The sequence below is a fragment of the Lepisosteus platostomus genome, chromosome 6, assembly GCF_059453375.1.
Source record: "Lepisosteus platostomus isolate fLepPlt1 chromosome 6, fLepPlt1.hap1, whole genome shotgun sequence".
In the NCBI taxonomy this organism is placed as follows: domain Eukaryota; kingdom Metazoa; phylum Chordata; class Actinopteri; order Semionotiformes; family Lepisosteidae; genus Lepisosteus; species Lepisosteus platostomus.
In genome coordinates, this window is record NC_142616.1 from 15805885 (window position 1) to 15826336 (window position 20452).

Sequence of the window (20452 nt, forward strand, 5' to 3'; positions counted from 1 at the left end):
AACAACTGCCCCGGGTCAGCCTAGGACTCGTGCTCCCCGATTGGGTGTGGGGGGGGGGGTTTGCAACACGGAGACCCTGACGCCCCACACCGGACAGGAGCGGGCCGGGCAGCCCACCGCTCCGCCCCGCTGCCTCAGCACACGGGACACCGGCCCCCCGGCCTCCGGGGCTGCTCACCTGGAGGGGCGGGGTGCTGCTGCGGAAGGGGGGCGGCGGCAACGGGGGCGCTCTCCGGGGCCACAGGGGGGCGCAGCAGGGGGGAGGGCGAGGGGGCAGGAGAGGGGGCCGGGCCGGGGGGGCGGGGACTGTTCACCAGCACTACAGTGCGCCCGTCCGCTTTCGGCAGCGGCTGGAACATCCTGCCGGAGAGAGAGAGAGAGAGAGAAGGGGGGAGGTTAAGAGACGCACTGAGCGTTTAATCAGGCGACGGCTACCAGAGTGCACTGTGGACCAGAAGACCGACGCTGCCACGGCCCTGGTCTTTCAGACCCTGTCTGGGATTGCAGCTCTGAACCCCTGTTCCCCAGGGTTTCTTGAAGTCTTCTGAATCCCTTCACTATCACCGGGCACCCCATACGAAGAGACCATGGAGTTTCTGACTTGGGTTCGACCCCCCCCCCCTCATCCCGACACCCAGGTCTGGATGTTATTCACACAACACTGCAGGTTTTCGCTAGGGAACACGAGCTCTGCTGATGGGAAGGCCCAGGGACTACCCAGGAAGTCACTGACACCTCGCTAGACACAGCTCCGCTCCTTGGCAGCGAACCTCAATTTTTCGAGACCGGCAAGCACACCACCATGCAGCCTCATCCGGCCTCCTGTGTCACAAAGGCGTCATGGTAACGGGAGCTGCGCACCTGTTGACCTTCATGCGGACGGGTTTGGGCCGCGGTGGCGGGTCGGGAGAGTCCATCACCTCCTGGACCAGCAGGCGGGAGACCTTCCTCCGCGGCAGGAAGACGTCCGCCTGGTAGCGCGTCACACGGCCCTCCAGGCCAATGAGGTCAAACATGGAGAGGTCACAGCGCTGCAGGGGAGAGAGAGAGAGAGGCCCGAGGGTCAGCACAGACACACGGGCCACAGTGACGTCACATTAACACAGAGGTCACAGCGCTGCAGGGGAGAGAGAGAGAGGCCCGAGGGTCAGCACAGACACACAGGCCACAGTGATGTCACATTAACACAGAGGTCACAGCGCTGCAGGGGAGAGAGAGAGGCCCAAGGGTCAGCATAGACACACAGGCCACAGTGATGTCACATTAACACAGAGGTCACAGCGCTGCAGGGGAGAGAGAGAGGCCCAAGGGTCAGCATAGACACACGGGCCACAGTGACGTCACATTAACACAGAGGTCACAGCGCTGCAGGGGAGAGAGAGAGGCCCAAGGGTCAGCATAGACACACGGGCCAAAGTGACGTCACATTAACACAGAGGTCACAGCGCTGCAGGGGAGAGAGAGAGGCCCGAGGGTCAGCACAGACACACGGGCCACAGTGACGTCACATTAACACAGAGGTCACAGCGCTGCAGGGGAGAGAGAGAGAGGCCCGAGGGTCAGCACAGACACACAGGCCACAGTGACGTCACAATAACACAGAGGTCACAGCGCTGCAGGGGAGAGAGAGAGAGAGGCCCGAGGGTCAGCACAGACACACGGGCCACAGTGACGTCACATTAACACAGAGGTCACAGCGCTGCAGGGGAGAGAGAGAGAGGCCCGAGGGTCAGCACAGACACACGGGCCACAGTGACGTCACATTAACACAGAGGTCACAGCGCCGCAGGGGAGAGAGAAAGGCCCAAGGGTCAGCACAGACACACGGGCCACAGTGACGTCACATTAACACAGAGGTCACAGCGCTGCAGGGGAGAGAGAGAGAGGCCCGAGGGTCAGCACAGGCACACGGGCCACAGTGACGTCACATTAACACAGATCACAGCGCCGCAGGGGAGAAAGAGAGGCCTGAGGGTCAGCAACTGCCTATGTCCAGTTTCTATGTCTAGGCTATGTCATTGAGCCTGCTCTCCATGAGTAGCCAGGTCAGCTTGTGCCCAGTATCCGTGTCCAGGCTGTGGTCCTTCATCAGGGTGCGACTCACCTGAAAGGGGTGCGTGTCCAGCCCGCGCAGGGCGAGCGAGGCGGTGGTGTACAGGATGCGGGGTGTGATGAAGGGCGAGTGGATCGGCCGCGGGTCGAACAGGTTGGGGTGGTTGCACACCTTCCGCAGCTGCATGAGGATGTTGATGACGCTCATGAAGTGACCGCTGGCCAACGTCTCCCGGGTGCTGGACAGAGGGAGGAGGGGAGGGGAGAGAGCGAGAGATGACCAACTCAGCTACCGCAACCCAGTGACCCTCCCCTCCCCACCCCGAAGGACGTGGCGGGTACTCACGAGGCCTGCGCCATGAAGTCATCGTACAGGAAGCGCTGGCGCTTGGACAGCCGGCAGCGCACCACGTGCTCGTACTTCTTGGGCATCTGCTTCTCCACGTCGGCCTTGATCCGGCGCAGGAGGAAGGGCCGCAGCACCTGCGCGGAGAGAGGGGAGAGCGTGAGGTGAGGCTCGGGCACAGGGGGGGGCACACTGCGTCGGCCAGGGCGGGGGCGGCGGGGGCAGTACCTTGTGCAGCCTCTTGACCAGCCCCTCGTTGTACTCCTGGCTGCCCTCGATCATGCCAGTCAGCGGGTTGGAGAACCACTCGCGGAACTCGCGGTGCGACTGGAAGACGTGGGGCATCAGGAAGTGCATCAGGGACCACAGCTCCATCAGGCTGTTCTGCAGGGGCGTGCCCGTCAGCAGCAGCCTCCTCTGACTGAGAGTGAGAGAGGGACAAACATTCAGGGATTAGACCAACATTCCCCAAATTAACAACTCCCATTCCAGAATTCCCACACCTCCCAGAATCCCAACAGCTCCCAATCCTACTGGGAGAGGAAACTCAACAGAGCTGCAGCCTAGCTTATGATCTCCTGCCCCAGCCTGAGGAACAGACAGTGAGCCTGTCTCTCAATAATAATAATACAGTGTGTGATCTCCTGTCCCAGCCTGAGGAACAGACAGTGAGCCTGTCTCTCAATAATAATAATAGTGTGTGATCTCCTGTCCCAGCCCGAGGAACAGACAGTGAGCCTGTCTCTCAATAATAATAATAGTGTGTGATCTCCTGTCCCAGCCTGATGAACAGACAGTGAGCCTGTCTCTCAATAATAATAATAGTGTGTGATCTCCTGCCCCAGCCTGAGGAACAGACAGTGAGCCTGTCTCTCAATAATAATAATACAGTGTGTGATCTCCTGTCACAGCCTGAGGAACAGACAGTGAGCCTGTCTCTCAATAATAATAATAGTGTGTGATCTCCTGTCCCAGCCCGAGGAACAGACAGTGAGCCTGTCTCTCAATAACAATAATACAGTGTGTGATCTCCTGCCCCAGCCTGATGAACAGACAGTGAGCCTGTCTCTCAATAATAATAATACAGTGTGTGATCTCCTGCCCCAGCCTGAGGAACAGACAGTGAGCCTGTCTCTCAATAATAATAATACAGTGTGTGATCTCCTGCCCCAGCCTGATGAACAGACAGTGAGCCTGTCTCTCAATAATAATAATACAGTGTGTGATCTCCTGCCCCAGCCTGAGGAACAGACAGTGAGCCTGTCTCTCAATAATAATAATACAGTGTGTGATCTCCTGTCCCAGCCTGAGGAACAGACAGTGAGCCTGTCTCTCAATAATAATAATAGTGTGTGATCTCCTGCCCCAGCCTGAGGAACAGACAGTGAGCCTGTCTCTCAATAATAATAATACAGTGTGTGATCTCCTGTCCCAGCCTGAGGAACAGTGAGCCTGTCTCTCAATAATAATAATACAGTGTGTGATCTCCTGTCCCAGCCTGAGGAACAGACAGTGAGCCTGTCTCTCAATAATAATAATACAGTGTGTGATCTCCTGTCCCAGCCTGAGGAACAGACAGTGAGCCTGTCTCTCAATAATAATAATACAGTGTGTGATCTCCTGTCCCAGCCTGAGGAACAGACAGTGAGCCTGTCTCTCAATAATAATAATACAGTGTGTGATCTCCTGTCCCAGCCTGAGGAACAGACAGTGAGCCCGTCTCTCAATAATAATAATAATAATAATAATAATAATAATAATAATAATAATAATAATAATGTGATTTCCTGACACAGCCTGAGAAACAGTGAGCCTGTCTCTCAATAATAGTGTGTGATTTCCTGACACAGCCTGAGGAACAGTGAGCCTGTCTCTCAATAATAATAATAATAATAATAATAATAATAATAATAATAATAATAATGTGATTTCCTGACACAGCCTGAGGAACAGTGAGCCTGTCTCTCAATAGTGTTCCATATGTTTGTATTTAAATGTATTACGGTGTATCTGTATCGTAAATGACTGTAAATATCCGTAGATGTTGTGTTAACTGAATTTCAGTGTTGCCAGATCATATACATCGGCCATGCCAATAAAGCGTCTAGAATTGAACCTGAACTGAGAGAGAGAGGTGCGGACGTTAGCCAGCCGCCCCGGGGGCGCACCCCACCTGTTGAAGTTGAGCAGGCTCTGCCAGCGCTGGGACTTGAAGTTCTTGATGTTCTGCGCCTCGTCCAGGATCAGGTAGCGCCAGCTCTTGCGGCGGAAGGCCTGGTGGTCCTGCAGCACCAGCTTGTAGGAGGTGATGCAGACATGGAAAGCGTTGGGCTTCGTCCAGCCCTGGGGGGTGGAAGAGAGACCAACGGTTGAGGCCTCCGGGCGGGTCCACAGCCACACAACCAGCACGGGCAGAGCTCTGCGCTGCCCCCTACCTGTCTCTTGAGCTTGCGCTCCTTCTGGCTGCCATAGTAAGTGAGGATCTTGAAGCCAGGGCACCAGCGCTTCAGCTCCATCTCCCAGTTCAGCATCACACTGGTGGGCACAATGATCAAGTGAGGCCCCCAGTTACCTCAGAGAGGGAGAGAGGAGACATTTTACAACATGGTCTGCGACACCAATAATCCTTATAGCTCACTGAAATATCGCTGCGTAAAGTCAGTGTGTCTGTATGAACCCCTCTCTCAGTGCAGTGTTAATGTACTGGAGTGTCCAGTCAGTCAGTGTGTCTGTATGAACCCCTGTCTCTCAGTGCAGTGTTAATGTACTGGAGTGTCCAGTCAGTCAGTGTGTCTGCATGAACCCCTCTCTCTCAGTGCAGTGTTAATGTACTGGAGTGTCCAGGCAGTCAGTGTGTCTGCATGAACCCCTCTCTCTCAGTGCAGTGTTAATGTACTGGAGTGTCCAGTCAGTCAGTGTGTCTGCATGAACCCCTCTCTCTCAGTGCAGTGTTAATGTACTGGAGTGTCCAGTCAGTCAGTGTGTCTGTATTAACCCCTCTCTCTCAGTGCAGTGTTAATGTACTGGAGTGTCCAGTGATGCCCAGGCTCTCAGTACCTTTCTCGCAGGCCAGGTGGGCCAGCAGCGAGATGGTCTGGATGGTCTTGCCCAGCCCCATCTCATCCGCCAAGATGCCGTTGAGTTTCTTCTCGTACATGGTGACCAGCCAGTCCAGCCCGATGTGCTGGTACTCCCGCAGCGTGCCGTAGAGCAGGAATGGGATAGGCGTCTTCACCTGGCGGAGAGGAGGGAGAGAGGGTGAGCCGGGAGAACGGCTCCAGATGGACAGGCGCTGCTCTTCTTAATAGCACCTTCCACGGCCTCCTCTATTGTTATTGTTGTAATTATAATTGTGTCCTATCTTGTGAAATCTTCTTAATTATTGTTGTAGTCTTCTTATTTATTGTTATTGTCATCCTGTAAAGCGCTTTGAGAAGCCACCTTTAAAGGCGCTATATAAAATAAAGTTTATTATTATTAATTATTATTATTATTACCTGGGTGGTGGCCAGCGTGTACCCCTTTGGCTGCAGGCTCTCGGCTGTGGCGGCGATGTCGCTGATCTCCTTCTTGGGCCGGGGAGCAATGGGGACCTTCTCTCCCGGGGTGGGGGGGCTGCGGTCCCCCTTCAGCAGGAACGCCACCCCCACGTCACCCCCGGGACTCGAGCGCCCGTCATCGCTGTCCAGGGCTGCAGAGGAGTCTGGGGCAAACCGAAGGGGAGACAGAGACCCCGTGGTCAGTCAGGCCAGTGAAGGATCCCTCTATATTCTGAGCGTGACCCCTACTTAAGCACCAGACTCTCGCCCAAGGAGAATCGATATCTTATCACACCAGCCTCTCATCCGGCGGGGAGGGGGAGGGGGCCGGAGCTCCGCTCCTCTCTTCCCTGAGGTAGCCTGAACGCAGGAGTCAGCACACACCCGCTCCCTGTCCTGTGTGCGCTCGTGGGGTTTGGAGCTGCACATCAAGACCGTGACACACACCTGGCTCTTCCACATCAGGCGGGTTTTTAACTCAAATAGCTCGTGGTTCTAAACTTGTGTGGGAAAAATGATGGGATGCTCCGACAGACTGTACGTCATTTTTGCAATGTGCTCCAGGTCCAGTTACCTGAACAGTGACTCTCCTCTTCCTCACTCTGGTCTCCCTCCGCTGCCTCACTCTGATCTTCCTCCTCTCGCTCCCCAGTATTCACGGACTCTTCATCTGCTTCCTCTTGCTCCTCCTCAGAGCTGGAGGATGACTCCGAAGCTGAGGGCACTTCAAAATCTTCAGCATAGGCACCACTATAGCGCTCCATCAGCTCCTCTATACTCATTTCACCTGATAGAGAGGGGATTAATACAGACACACTGACTGAACATTCCAGTACATTAACACTGCACTGAGAGAGAGGGGTTAATACAGACACACTGACTGACTGGACACTACAGTACATTAACACTGCAGTAACAAGGGGTGGTGTTACCTTCTCTGGCCAGGTCACTGAGCTCCTGTGAATGATCAGCATCCCCCTCAACTACTTCCTGAGCTGCTATGGTGTCCTCCTCATCCTCCGCTGGACAGAAAGAAAGGGATTAATGCACAGGTACAGAGACACCATTTAATTACAACAGCGCAGAGTGCAGTACTACTGAGTGCACAGCAGAAACCATAATATACCACTCACCTTCGTCCTCGTTGGCAGCGAACTCATCATCCTCATCCTCCTCTGGGGCACGAGAGGTGCTGTGGGAGCCCTCACCCTCTGAAGAGTCCTGATTGAGTGAGAGAGCAGGCAGTCAAGCAAAGGCTTACCGCTTGTGCTCACGTTCCTGTCACCATAATGAGTGAGCAGCCTGAGGGCACAGCCTGCACAGACCTGCGCAGCTCCTGCCACCCCCCGTCTCCCACCGTCTCCCACCTGCACAGACCCGCGCACCTCCTGCCTCCCCCCGTCTCCCACCTGCGCAGACCCGCGCAGCTCCTGCCTCCCCCAACCTGCACAGCCTGCGCAGACCCGCGCAGCTCCTGCCTCCCCCCGTCTCCCACCTGCGCAGACCCGCGCAGCTCCTGCCTCCCCCCGCCTGGACAGCCCGCACAGACCCATGCAGCTCCTGCCACTCCCCATCTCCCACCTGCGCAGACCCGCGCAGCTCCTGCCTCCCCCCGCCTGCACAGCCTGCGCAAACCCACGCAGCTCCTGCCTTCCCGCTGGCACAGCCTGCGCAAACCCACGCAGCTCCTGCCTTCCCGCTGGCACAGCCTGCGCAAACCCACGCAGCTCCTGCCTTCCCGCTGGCACAGCCTGCGCAAACCCACGCAGCTCCCACCTACACAGCCTGCGCAGACCCACGCAACTCCTGTCTCCCCACCTGCACGTCTGCGCAGATCCGCACAGCTCCTGCCTCCCCCCGGATGCGCAGACCGGCGCAAGCTCCTGCCTCCCCCCGGATGCGCAGACCCGCGCAAGCTCCTGCCCGCCCCCCGTCTCATGTCCAGCCTGCGCAGAACCTCACCTGGGCCTCCGTCTGTGCGCGTAGAGTCTGCAGCAGCTGGTCGAGGGGCAGCTCCCCCTCCTGCCTCAGGAGCTCTATCTCCCGCCGCTGTGCCTCGGCGTCGTTGCCCTCCTGCTGCTCCTCCACCTCAATGGTCTCCTCATCGTCCTCCTCCTCACACTGGGGCTCAAAGTCTCCATCTGGGGAGAGCAGAGGTAGCCGAGAACAGTCTAACACGCACTGTCCCTGTGAATATGTGCACACACCCGACACGGACACACACGTGCTGCTCCTCATCAGACATTACCATCCTCCTCCGGAGCGGGCCGCACCGGGGCCCCATGGCGCGGCAGGAGCACGGATCCCGCAGGGGCCTCACTCAGAGACTGGCTCAGCAGGTCAGAGTACTTCTCTGTCTGGCCCACGATGAAATCGAGCTGCAAGTCCAGGGCCTTCTTCCTCTTCTCCTCCAGCCGAGACTGCTGCTTGAACTGCACAACCTGAGAGAGACAGGGGTTAATACAAACACACTCGTTCATAAGTTCCGTCACACCTCATTAAGTTCTCAGTTATACCTGTAGCCATATCAGTACTTAACACTTGATTTTCCATGAAAATCTGTATGCAGATTGTTGTTGTCGTGTTTCTTTTTTCTGTCTGTCTCTACATCAATACTGCACTGAGAGAGAGGGGTTCATACAGACACACTGACTGACTGGACACTCCAGTACATTAACACTGCACTGAGAGAGAGGGGTTCATACAGACACACTGACTGGACACTCCAGTACATTAACACTGCACTGAGAGAGAGGGGATCATACAGACACACTGACTGACTGGACACTCCAGTACATTAACACTGCACTGAGAGAGAGGGGTTCATACAGACACACTGACTGACTGGACACTCCAGTACATTAACACTGCACTGAGAGAGAGGGGTTCATACAGACACACTGACTGGACACTACAGGACATAACTGGGAAATTCAGAGCTGCAGTCAGAGAGAGGCATGATAGGGTACTGAAACTACAACAGAGCTGCAGTGTTTCTCCCCATTAGTAGCACTACTGGCACAGTGGGACCCAGCAGTGAGTTGCAGGGGGAGACTTTTCCTCTCAGCACCAGCTACCAAATCCTGGCCCACTGCCCTGCGGCCACGACCTGTTAAGATGCTGAGGATGAGGAAGGGGCGAGTGCTGGTACCTTCTCCACGCTGCTCCAGAAGGCCCGCACCTCCTTGGCGATGGAGGAGGCGATGCGCCGCAGCTTGGCCTGCTCCTCCCGGCGAGCACGCTCCTCCTTCTGACGCAGCTCCTCGTGGTGACGCATCACCATCCGCACCACCTGAACACGACACCCAGCGTCACAGCCTGAACACACACCCCCTCCCCAGCCCCAACGCCCCGCATTACGGCCAGAACACACCTCCCCAACACCCAGACACTCAGCATCACAGCCTGAACACACACCCCCCAGCATCACAGCCCGAACTCATCCCTCCAACCTCAACACCCTGACAGCTGGCGTCACAGCCTGAACACACCCCTCCAACCTCAACACCCCAACACCCGGCGTCACAGACTGAACGCACCCCCGCAACCTCAACACCCCGACACCCAACGTCACAGCCTGAACACACCTCCCCCCCAGCCCCAACACCCAGCATCAGGGGCACATTACTGCCAGGCCCATGGACAGCCTGCGCAGACCCGCGCAGCTCCTGCCCACCAGGAAGCACTGACTGTTACAGACCTTCCTAGCAACGCCCCTCTTCCAGCGGCGCTCCTGCGCGAAGTCAGCCGACAGCCACTGCATCTCCTCACACAGGTAGTCCCAGTGCACCTTGGGTCGGCTGGGCTCCGCCACTCGGGACAGCCGCTTCAGGGACCAGAAGCCCTCACGCTTCAGAGCAGCTGTGCGGTGCTCAATCTCAGCCTCCTGTAAAGGCACAATGGGAGAGAGGCAGGGTTACCCAGAGAGAGGAGAGGGAGAGAGGAGGGAGAGAGAGAGAGAGAGAGAGAGGGAGAGAGGAGGGAGAGAGAGAGAGAGAGAGAGAGAGAGAGAGAGAGAGAGGTGGGACGCCGAGAGAAGGAGGGAGGAGGGGTGGGACGCCGAGAGAAGGAGGGAGAAGGGGTGGGACGCCGAGGGAGGGGTGGGTGGGATGCCGAGAGAGAAGGTGGGGGGGGGGTACCCTAGAGAGAGAGGGAGGAGGAGTGGGGCGCCCGAGAGAGAGGAGAGAGAGGGAGGAGGAGTGGGGCACCCGAGAGAGAGGAGAGTGAGGGGAAAATCAGGTTGGGACACAGACAGAGGGAGAGGAAGGATAGCACACAGAAACTACAAAAGAGCTGCAGTGTTTCTCCCCATTAGTAGCACTACTGGCACAGTGGGACCCAGCAGTGAGTTGCAGGGGGAGAATTTTCCTCTCAGCACCAGCTACCAAATCCTGGCCCACTGCCCTGCGGCCACGACCTGTTAAGATGCTGAGGAGGCAGCGGCAAACACTTCGTTTGTCAGCGCAGCACCTTCCACACAGCCTGCAGGCAGGGCGGTCAGACTCACGTGCTTGGCCAGCTCCGCGATGTCCGAGTGGCTGCGCTCTCCCCGGGCGTGGCGCTGGGCGGAGTCGGCCGGAGAGCCCGGCGAGGAGGCAGTGGAAGGGGCCCGCTGAGGGGGGGAGATGAACTTGCCGTGGGGCCCCCGCAGGGGGGTGAAGTGGCGCTCCACGGGGGGCGTCCAGCCACTGAGGCTGAAGGAGGAGGAGGAGGAAGAGGGGCGGGCCGGCGATATCCTGTCCGTGATCCACTTGTTCAGCTGCGGGAGAGAAGCCAACAGGAAAACCATCACCTTGAGAGCGGAGAACCACCACAGCAGCCCCGGCAGCCTGAGGTGTCGTGAGAGAAGTGATCCGATAGCACATGCCAGACGCCTCTCGGGGGCCGCATCACGCCACAGAACCCTTCCTGCACGCCCCAGATAACCGGGAGCGGACTGCTCTCCTCCTGAGATTTTGGAGCACGATTTTCCCAGCCGGGTTTAGAGCCCCAGAATGCACGTCTTCCAAGCAGAACCACGAGGCGGCAGCGAAAAAAGTAGAAAAGGGAGACGAGACGCAGACTTGCTCCCTTCACTGCCCCAGGTAGCCGGAAGACAGGGAGACAGCGAGAATGACGGATCTCATATGACCTGCTCCAAGAGGAACTAAAGTTCTCCAGGACACCGTACGGAATAATTCAGCCGGACAATGGCAAAGTGACAATCCGGCCTGCAAGTTCCAGTCCCAGACGGAACCCTGCTGGCTCACAACCCCAGCTCTAAGCCCCTGGCAAGGCCAGGCAACCCGCAAGGAGACCCAGTCACTTCCCAGCTCGTATGCTCTCACCCCGACAGCCAGGCCTGGTGCACAGGACAGGTTTAGTGCACATGCTGCTTATACTGAGGAGATCTATCTATCTCACTACGAGGTTTCCGCACCGCCTGCAGGACGAGCACCAGCTCCCAAAAGAAAAACTGAGAATGTCTAAAAAACAAATCTTCACTGCGCGTACAAGAACGCCCCTGCGCGACTCTTACCTTCAGGAACGTGCTCTCCCTGCCTGGCGTGCCCTGTCCCTGCCAAAACAGTCACTCTGTCATTACCCTCAGCTGCAAAACAGTCCAGAAACACAAGTCAGTCCTGGGTCTCCCACCCGCAGGCGCAGGAAGGCAGAGCCTGGCACCTCCGGGAGGGTCTGCAGCTGATTAGCTCCGAACTGGGCTCAAACAACCTGTCCCTGCGCTGACAGACACACGCCTGCCCTGACCACTCTTCTACCAGGCAAGACAGGTGTCCCAGCGGGCTACTAACATTCCTAAACACCTGTGTGCTCTCTCTCTCAAAGGCAGACATGCTCCTTATCTTTAGAAACTGGCGATTTCAGGGTGACCCACAAACCCTGCTTGAAGGGGGCTCCCCGGGGCCAGAAGAGATCATGAGCTACTGCTGCTCGCACTGCGGGCACTGTCGCCACACCTCCTTCTGTCCCATTCGCCCCGCGACCCAACCGAGCGAGCGCGCACACACACGCAGGCGCACACTTCCTCCTCCCCGACTCGGCGCCGGCGGGAACAAGTGCTCCTCACCTCGCGCATCACTGGGGAGACCGCCAGGACGCCCTCCTCTGGGTTTCTCGAACCCGGTCCCAGAAGCGCACGCCTAACCCTAAACCCTGACCATGGAACACCAAGCCCCCCCCAGATTCTGCCATCACAACGGCTCGGCACCGAACAGCCCGCTTCACCCGGGCGATGACCGCGGGGGCGCGCGGCGTACCTTGGACTGTGCCGGACTGGGCTCTCCGGTTCCGAGTCCGCTGGCCTGGGCCCGGGCGGGCACCTCCACGGCAGCGCCCGGAGGCCCCGAGGCTGTGCTGTCCGCCCGGGGTTCAGCAGCACGGGCGGGGGGATCCCCGAAGGGCGGCGTGTCGGGGAGCTGCGCGGGGGCCGCAGACAGGGGCCAGGGGGACGGCCCGTCGGTCTGGAGGGGGCAGTCGGTGCCGTCGGCGGCGCCCGCGGGCGTCTCCCTCGGCTTGTCGCCAGTGTCCATCGCGGGAGCAGCCACAGGCACGGGCGGGGCGAACACCGGCCCCAGCCTGAAGACCCCGACGCCCGTGTGCAGCTGGGGGTCAGCGGGGTCACCCGCGCTCTCCTCCGTGTGGGGCGCACTGGCAGGCGCGGCGCAGAGCGGAGGCGACGGCGACGGCACGCGGGCGTTGACCACGCCGGCAACGTCATCCAGCACCGCGGCACCCATCTCCACCTCTGACCTCCCGGGACCAACGTGCTCCGCCGGCTGCTCCGGGGAGCCCACACAGGCCACCAGCGGGTCCCCAGCGCCGGGCCCGCTGGCCCCCTCAGAAGAGTCTGCGCTCGGCAGCAGTCCTCCAGCCACGAGGCCAGGCAGGGGTTCCTCCTCTCCACTGCGGGCCTGGCCCTCCTCAGCAGGGTCTCGGGGGGCAGGGAGAGCTGGCTTCCCGTCGGGCTCCCCCTGCTGGCTGCTCTGGAGAGCGCAGCCGTCCCCCTGTCCAGCACCCAGGGGAGAGCAGGGGACGCTGTGGAGGTCGTTGAGGGGGAGGCAGCAGGTGTCGTCGTGCTGGTTCACCGGGGGGTCGTTGTTGAGGACAGTCTCTGACCTGCACCCCCAGACGGAGACTGGGGAGCCCCCATCGGACGGGGACGCCCCGGTCAGAGCCGCGCAGTCGTTGGCTCTGGCTCGGTCGCGCGGCTCGCTGCCCTCCTCCACAGGACCCGGGGCCAGCTCGGCCCGACTGGCGCACGGACCGAGGGGTTTGCCCGGGACCTGGCTGGCACTGCCCTCTGCCTGGTGGGCGCCAGGGCTCGCATCTCCACCGCCCCCGGCTCCCCTCGGGCTCCCCTGCAGCGCCGCGAGGTCATTGGTGGGCAGGCTGGCGGCGCCGTGGTCACACTCGGACTCTACGGGAGGGATCGGAAGGTCTTGGGAGGCGGCTGGGCCGTCCTCCGGGAGCGCATCCTGGCAGTGATCTGGAGCAGCAGGAGCCCCAGCCTCCGGAGCAGCCAGGCCCGCGCGCCGCCCGCCCCCCGCCGCGCCGCCTGGGTCCGCAGGGCTGCCAGCGCCTTGAGCGCCGGCCTGGTCGCCTCCCGCCTCCGCACCGGGCTGGGCGGGCTGGGGGTCCGCGTGCCCGGCAGCAGCCTCCGCGCCAGGCGCGCCGCCAGGCCCACCAGGAGCTTCTTCGCCACGAGGGCTCGGTGGCTCCTGGGCCGGGGCGGCAGCGGGGCAGCCGGACAGCGGGGCGGCCTGCTGTTCAAGTCCGTCGCCCCCGGGCCCAAGGGGGGCAGCAGCTGTGGGCGGGGGGCCGGGGTCGGCTCCCCAGCTGCTCTCGGAGGCCGGAGGCTCTCCTGTGGGGGCGGCGCCTGCTCCTCTGTGCGTCTGTCCCTCCGCAGGGGAGAGGGAGCTGCCTGGGATACCGGGACATCCCTGTGTTCCTCCGTCCTCTCTCCCGGCCCCGTCCTCATCTGCGGCAGCCTGGAGGAAGGGCCCGGGCGCTGTGTCGGCCCCGCCATCGCCGGGCCCCGCGGCGTCTCCCCCTGGGGGACTGCGCCGGCCGGCCTCCTGCAGGACCGCGTGGCCGCGAGACTCCGCCGCGTCTCTGCCCGGCTCAGGGAGAGTCTCGGCCTCCTGCAGGGCCAGGGCCGTGTCCTGCGAGTCCATGAGGCGGGCGGAGCCGGCCTGCGCGGCGGCGGCGGCGTCTCGGGGATCCCCCACCTGCTGCAGGGACTCAGCTGGCCTGGGGCCCTCGGGCTGCTCAGCCGCGGGCAGGGAGACGCACCGGGGCTCGGCTCCGTGCTGGCCAGCGCCGGTCGCGGTCTTGTCAGGGTGCGGGCGGCTCTCGGGCTCCACGGCGCCGTCTGCTTGGGGGCGGGGGCGCGTGTCCCACGGGGCGCTGCTGCTGTGCTCTCTCTCCTGTAGGGGGGGCGGCGGTGGCGGCGGCTGTGTGGCGACAGCGACGGCCTGCTGCGGGGCATGCTGGGATAGCCCGGCCTCATTCTGGACTGCCAGTCTGAGGGGCGAGGCGTCCGGAGCTGGGGACCCCTGCAGCGTCTCCCCAAAACCACCGCCGCACAACGCACCTGGAAGAGACCGCAAGAGAACAAGAGCACATGAGCAGGAGAGGCATGCAGAAAGTTGACAGCGCCACCTGTTTTGCAAAGCTTGACGCAAGCAAGAAGGAGAGCCGAGAGGGGGATTTCCTCAAACATCACCAGCTCACGAACAACACGAGGACACGCATGTTCACCGGCTGGGGCCAGCGCGCGGGACAGGGGGACGCACGGGCAGAGACAGACAGACAGGTGTAGCGGCTGGGACAGTTGGGGCGCTCTGACCTGTCTGTGGCTCAGGACCAGGCTCGTCTGTGCTTTCCACTTCCAGGATGCTGAGTTGATGGGCACCTGCGCTTCTGCAAGATAGAGAGGGGGGGGACAGGTCACGCTCCACACAGTGCAGCACAGCCCCGCTGGCCCACGCTCAAGGCTGGTCCCAGACACCCCTTCCCCTACTACACAGCGGCCACACCAGACGTCACGGCGCTCCTCCGCTCCCAGTGACCCGAGCGCCCGGGAACACCCTCTCCCTGCCGCCTCGGGTTCCCCTAAACCCTCGCACGGTGCCCGCTTTCCGCCGGTACTTCGTGAGGGAGGACTGAGGGCCGGTGGGCAACCCCGGCCCCTTCCCCCACCAGCCCCGGCTGGCACCCCCCACTCTGCTGTAGGCCCCCTGAGCGGAACAGAACAAGCAGGTGCGGCAGGGTGCCCAACACTTCGGCACGGTGTCCCGCAGACGTACGCGGGCTGTGTGGGCCGCCGGACCTCCTGAGAAACACGCGAACGCCGACCAAACACGCACGCACGCACGCACGCACGCACGCACGCGAATCCGTCTCACAGCGAGACCGAGACCGAGACCTCGAGACAGCCTGCCAGCCATCGCGCAGCTCTCAACCCCCACGCATTTCCATCAGATCTGGTCAGATCGAAAACGGCGAACGAATCACCGCGAGATCGGGACACCAACGTGTTCTCTTGAGTGAAAGGAAGGAATAGGAGAAACTACGAGCCATCGCGGCTTTCCTTCCAAAATCTCAGCCAGAAAAAAATCTGGGTTTTGGACTATGCTTTAGGACTGGGCTTTAGTACGTGACGCAGAAACAAAACAAAAAAATGCAGGGCTTCTTCGCAGCTGAATCACCAGGTCGCAGATAAATACTGCGTCCCTTCGTCGCTTGCAGAAGTTGGCAAGAAACATCATTTCTAAAGAATAATAAGGGGAGTGGAAGACGCTTAACTTTCCAAGTAAAATGAGACTTATTGCTCCACAGAGCACAAAATATTAAACAGCACCTGAATAGAACACAATGGTGGCTTGAGGAGCACAGAAGAAAATAAATGGCAGAGATGAGAGGAAAAGTTCAATCTGGAGCACCAGTCAAGAGGCTCAGTACAGTGACAGGAACAGTGTGATCTGGAGCACCAGTCGAGAGGCTCAGTACAGTGACAGGAACAGTGTGATCTGTAACACCAGTCGAGAGGCTCAGTACAGTGACAGGAACAGTGTGATCTGTAACACCAGTCGAGAGGCTCAGTACAGTGACAGGAACAGTGTGATCTGTAACACCAGTCAAGAGGCTCAGTACAGTGACAGGAACAGTGTGATCTGGAGCACCAGTCACGAGGCTCAGTACAGTGACAGGAACAGTCTGATCTGGAACACCAGTCAAGAGGCTCAGTACAGTGACAGGAACAGTGTGATCTGTAACACCAGTCAAGAGGCTCAGTACAGTGACAGGAACAGTGTGATCTGTAACACCAGTCGAGAGGCTCAGTACAGTGACAGGAACAGTGTGATCTGTAACACCAGTCAAGAGGCTCAGTACAGTGACAGGAACAGTGTGACCTGGAACACCAGTCAAGAGGCTCAGTACAGTGAGTACAGTGACAGGAACAGTGTGACCTGGAACACCAGTCAAGAGGCTCAGTACAGTGACAGGAACAGTGTGATCTGGAACACCAGTCAAGAGGCTCAGTACAGTGAGTACACTGACAGGAACAGTGTGATCTGGAACACCAGTCACGAGGCTCAGTACAGTGACAGGAACAGTGTGATCTGGAACACCAGTCACGAGGCTCAGTACAGTGACAGGAACAGTGTGATCTGGAACACCAGTCAAGAGGCTCAGTACAGTGAGTACAGTGACAGGAACAGTGTGATCTGGAACACCAGTCACGAGGCTCAGTACAGTGACAGGAACAGTGTGATCTGGAACACCAGTCAAGAGGCTCAGTACAGTGACAGGAACAGTGTGATCTGTAACACCAGTCGAGAGGCTCAGTACAGTGACAGGAACAGTGTGATCTGTAACACCAGTCAAGAGGCTCAGTACAGTGAGTTCAGTGACAGGAACAGTGTGATCTGGAACACCAGTCAAGAGGCTCAGTACAGTGACAGGAACAGTGTGATCTGTAACACCAGTCGAGAGGCTCAGTACAGTGACAGGAACAGTGTGATCTGTAACACCAGTCAAGAGGCTCAGTACAGTGAGTACAGTGACAGGAACAGTGTGATCTGTAACACCAGTCAAGAGGCTCAGTACAGTGACAGGAACAGTGTGATCTGGAGCACCAGTCACGAGGCTCAGTACAGTGACAGGAACAGTGTGATCTGGAACACCAGTCAAGAGGCTCAGTACAGTGAGTACAGTGACAGGAACAGTGTGATCTGGAACACCAGTCAAGAGGCTCAGTACAGTGACAGGAACAGTGTGATCTGTAACACCAGTCGAGAGGCTCAGTACAGTGACAGGAACAGTGTGATCTGTAACACCAGTCAAGAGGCTCAGTACAGTGAGTTCAGTGACAGGAACAGTGTGATCTGGAACACCAGTCACGAGGCTCAGTACAGTGACAGGAACAGTGTGATCTGTAACACCAGTCAAGAGGCTCAGTACAGTGACAGGAACAGTGTGATCTGGAACACCAGTCAAGAGGCTCAGTACAGTGAGTACAGTGACAGGAACAGTGTGATCTGGAACACCAGTCACGAGGCTCAGTACAGTGACAGGAACAGTGTGATCTGGAACACCAGTCAAGAGGCTCAGTACAGTGACAGGAACAGTGTGATCTGTAACACCAGTCGAGAGGCTCAGTACAGTGACAGGAACAGTGTGATCTGGAACACCAGTCAAGAGCTTCAGTACTGTGACAGGAAGTGTGCACTCCTGTCCTGGGGGTGTGTGTCTCACTCTCAGGGCCTGTACACTCCTGTCCTGGAGGGTGTGTGTGTACATCTCTCAGGGCATGTACACTCCTGTCCTGGGGGGGGGGGGGTGTGTGCGTCTCTCAGGGCATGTACACTCCTATCCTGGGGGGGGTGTGTGCGTCTCTCAGGGCATGTACACTCCTGTCCTGGGGTGTGTGTGTGTGTGTGTGTGCGCGCATCTCTCAGGGCCTGTACACTCCTGTCCTGGGGGGTGTGTGCGTCTCTCAGGACCTGTACACTCCTGTCCTGGGGGGTGTGTGCGTCTCTCAGGGCCTGTACACTCCTGTCCTGGGGGGTGTGTGCGTCTCTCAGGGCCTGTACACTCCTGTCCTGGGGGGTGTGTGCGTCTCTCAGACCTGGGGGGTGTGTGCGTGATTCCACGATGTGGGGTGCAGCAGCGACAGAGAGCAGCACAGCATAGAGCTGGACAGGAGGCAAGCAGGTCAGCCCTCACCGTGCCTGCACGGGGGTACCCCTCACTCCCACCCTCACCGTGCCTGCACGGGGGGTACCCCTCACTCCCACCCTCACCGTGCCTGCACGGGGGGTACCCCTCACTCCCACCCTCACCGTGCCTGCACGGGGGGTACCCCTCACTCCAGCCCTCACCCTGCCTGCACGGGGGTACCCCTCGTCTCCGGCCCTCACGGGGATACCCCTTGTCTCAGACCCTCACCCTGTCCACACGGGGGTACCCCTCGTCTCCCGCCCTCACTTTGCCTGCACGGGGGTACCCGGGACAGCTCCGGGCGGGACCTCTGAGTCCGGGCGGGTAATGGGCTCTGCGGGGCCCGCAGCGGAGCACACGAGAGGGGCGGCGGTACCCCCCCACACCCGGCAGAGGCAGCCAGGGGGGCACGAACCCCGCACGAGCACCGCAGACTCGCAGGAGAGCGGGACCTCGCCGAGGCTCAGCCCGGGCCGGCCTGCCAGTGCGGAGGAGCCGGTACCGCTGCGCTCCCCGCTCAGCCTCAGCCGGTCAACTCCCCCTGCAGGACCCGCAGGGCGCCGGGTTTCCGCCGGGCCGGCCCCGGGCAGCAGCCGCGGCGGCCCAGTTATGTAACCCCACCGGCGACGGCGGGCCGGCTCCGCTCCCACGGCTGCGCACCTCCGCGCTCGCCCGTGAAACATTAATATCCCGGTCACACACACACGCCACCTTCCCGTGTCCCGCCAGACCCCCTCCTCCCCGGCGAGGGAATAAACCCCCGTGACGTCACCCGCGGGGTCAACCGCCGCCCAGAAATTAGGCTTTTTTTTCCCTCGGAGCCGAAAATTTTCCCACCCCGACCCCGGGCTCCGCACGGCTGCGGGACCCTATCCCGGCTCGGGGTCGCTTCCCCAAAAATTCCCTCCGCAGGTATTTCTGAGCCCACGCCGCGCGGGGGCCCGCCAGGGGGGGACCAGGCAGCTCACCACAACATCCACCGGCCTCGAAAACCCATCGTGGACCAGACTGAAATAGTGCATTTCCCCTGCCGCTACCGCGCCGTGCCAGTCTGTGGGACAGGACGGGGACAAGCCGCTGCCCAGCGAGGTCCTGTTTCGGCCACAACCCCCCCCCCGCAACGCGGAGGCCGGTCGCTGATGCCGCCCCATGAGCGCCGCCCGGCGCTCGCCCCCTCGCGGAACCCCCCCCTCCTCCTCCCCGACCCCCGCCGCCATCTTCTCTCCCCTCCTACCTGAATTTCTCAGCCGCTTTCTTTCACTAAAAACTCGGGGAAGGAGTCGCCATCCGCCTGAAATCGTCCTCAATCCGTGACAGGGCCGCTCCAAACTGTCTCTCGGTACCCAGCGAGCTGCTGGCGGGACCGTGGGAGCGGGTAAAAGTGAGGGCTAACCGGCTGCGGGTCCGGACGGCGATTCGGCGGCCGGCTGCGGGGAGGAGACTCGGGTTTCAGCGAAATGGAGGAGCGCCGCGCGCCGAGAGGCTGGGAGCGCGCCGCAGCCTCGCGAGAGCCCGGCCGCCCGCCGCCGCGGCAGGGGCTGACGGGAAGTGTAGTTTTCTGCTCGTCCTGCAGCGCGAGAAAGAAGTTGTCTCCAAGGCGAGCGTTTGTTTTTTTTTTCCCCCAGTGTCGTCCCCGGGCGCCACCGTGAGTCTTCCTCTTTCACAGTTACTCCTGCCGTGCGTTACACCCCCGGCATGTCGCTCGTATGCTCTTTGGTCGAAATATCAGGAGCGTCTGTCGCCTGAACGGGCTCTGCGTGTGCCCCAGTTGAGAAGCCGGAGACGGACTCCCGTGACCCTCCGGGCTGAGCCGCCCGGCTCTCGCCTGCGCACCTGTAGCCCGGACACGTCGAGCCCGCTCGCCCCTCCTGGGCGCATAGCCCTTCGCCAGGGGACCACAGCGAGCAGAAGTCCTGTGTTAAAGGCCATAGCAGCACCCAAGTGCATGCGGGTCCTGGAGCTACTGCGCCACCTAGCGGTTTCGCTGCACTGGGACCCCATCTCCCCACACCGGGTACCCCCAAAAACCACCTGCGCGCCCACAGACACACCATTGCACCTTTCATTCCTCTAGCAGCCACTGTAAAGTAAGGATTCCTGTCTGCGTGGAAATCCTGTGAGACCCTGGGAGATCCTGAGGCTGATCCCTGTAGATCCTTGGAAACCCTGACAGATCACTGAGGAACCCTAGGAGATCTAGCAGAATTTTTGGGATCCTGGGAGCTCATAGCAGAATTTTGCGGGATCCTCTCATACCCCCCACTTTTAACTCCTTTTACGATATTCATTT

At 59.9% G+C, this 20452-nt stretch overlaps 1 protein-coding gene across 1 annotated transcript in view; it reads right to left on the reverse strand.

The window, feature by feature from the left end:
* The window catches only part of srcap (Snf2-related CREBBP activator protein), a 29651-nt gene extending 15390 nt beyond the window's left edge, over window positions 1–14261 (reverse strand). Inside the window, exons 1-19 of the mRNA XM_088634394.1 lie at window positions 12195–14261; window positions 11456–11494; window positions 10445–10696; window positions 9638–9823; window positions 9089–9229; window positions 8186–8378; window positions 7900–8078; window positions 7071–7158; window positions 6870–6959; window positions 6512–6724; window positions 5896–6101; window positions 5456–5633; window positions 4834–4970; window positions 4572–4741; window positions 2627–2819; window positions 2399–2535; window positions 2105–2291; window positions 862–1031; window positions 179–360 (exon numbers count right to left, since the gene is read on the reverse strand). Coding sequence (XP_088490520.1) covers window positions 179–360; window positions 862–1031; window positions 2105–2291; window positions 2399–2535; window positions 2627–2819; window positions 4572–4741; window positions 4834–4970; window positions 5456–5633; window positions 5896–6101; window positions 6512–6724; window positions 6870–6959; window positions 7071–7158; window positions 7900–8078; window positions 8186–8378; window positions 9089–9229; window positions 9638–9823; window positions 10445–10696; window positions 11456–11494; window positions 12195–14111 — 4858 coding nt within the window. The 5' untranslated portion in view covers window positions 14112–14261. The remainder of the gene's footprint in view (window positions 1–178; window positions 361–861; window positions 1032–2104; window positions 2292–2398; window positions 2536–2626; window positions 2820–4571; window positions 4742–4833; window positions 4971–5455; window positions 5634–5895; window positions 6102–6511; window positions 6725–6869; window positions 6960–7070; window positions 7159–7899; window positions 8079–8185; window positions 8379–9088; window positions 9230–9637; window positions 9824–10444; window positions 10697–11455; window positions 11495–12194) is intronic.
* Between the last annotated feature and the right edge of the window lie 6191 nt (window positions 14262–20452).